The following is a 683-nucleotide window of genomic DNA, read 5'->3' on the forward strand; positions in this document are numbered from 1 at the left end:
TGGACGCCGCCACCTCCCGCAGCTTCTCCAGCAGGTGGCTCACCTCTTCAAGCACATTATCGGCCGTGATCTTGGCGGTCGTGGTGGAGGTGGTCTCGGGGGTCGTCACACTCACATTCTCCTGCCCCTCCTGCGTGGTGGTGGAGGGCGCGGGCGTGGTTGCCTCGGCGGTGGTGGTGGGCCCCTGGGTGGTGATGTTGGCGGCGTGGCATGACGCCAGCAGCACCGTCAGCAGGAGCGCGGCGCGGGACACAGGTAGCAGCATGCCGACGCCGTCTCTTGCACCCGTATACTGAGGCGCCTCCTGCCCCGCGCCGCCCGCCCGCCGCCTGCCGTCACCCCCCTCCCCCCGCCCACGCCACGCACGCCCACACCGCTACCACAACAACCGCCTCCCTCTTACCTCCACATTCACGATAAAAACATTCTCAAGATACTGAACACTCCGAAGCTTGACGGAGCAAAACGCGGCGATGGAAGCCCAAGCCAGAGCCGGAGGGGGCGGGCGGGCGGCCGAACACTTCAGCAGATCAATACCAGGATGCTAGCGGCGGATCTTGCGTTTGTGTGCGCCAAGTTTTGTATTGCGTGTCGGCATTTGGCGGCAACACAACTATGCTAAACACACACACACACACACACACACACACACACACACACACACACACACTGAGTTCCCGCTA

General features: G+C 63.3%; 1 protein-coding gene across 1 annotated transcript in view; it reads right to left on the bottom strand.

The window, feature by feature from the left end:
- LOC127001784 (uncharacterized) overlaps positions 1-352 on the bottom strand; it is a 1,119-nt gene extending 767 nt beyond the window's left edge. Inside the window, exon 1 of the mRNA XM_050866943.1 lies at positions 1-352. This exon is cut by the window's left edge and continues 767 nt beyond it. Within this exon, the coding sequence (XP_050722900.1) occupies positions 1-265 (265 nt within the window). The 5' untranslated portion in view covers positions 266-352.
- Between the last annotated feature and the right edge of the window lie 331 nt (positions 353-683).

This window comes from Eriocheir sinensis, chromosome 21, assembly GCF_024679095.1.
Source record: "Eriocheir sinensis breed Jianghai 21 chromosome 21, ASM2467909v1, whole genome shotgun sequence".
NCBI classification, from domain to species: Eukaryota; Metazoa; Arthropoda; class Malacostraca; order Decapoda; family Varunidae; genus Eriocheir; species Eriocheir sinensis.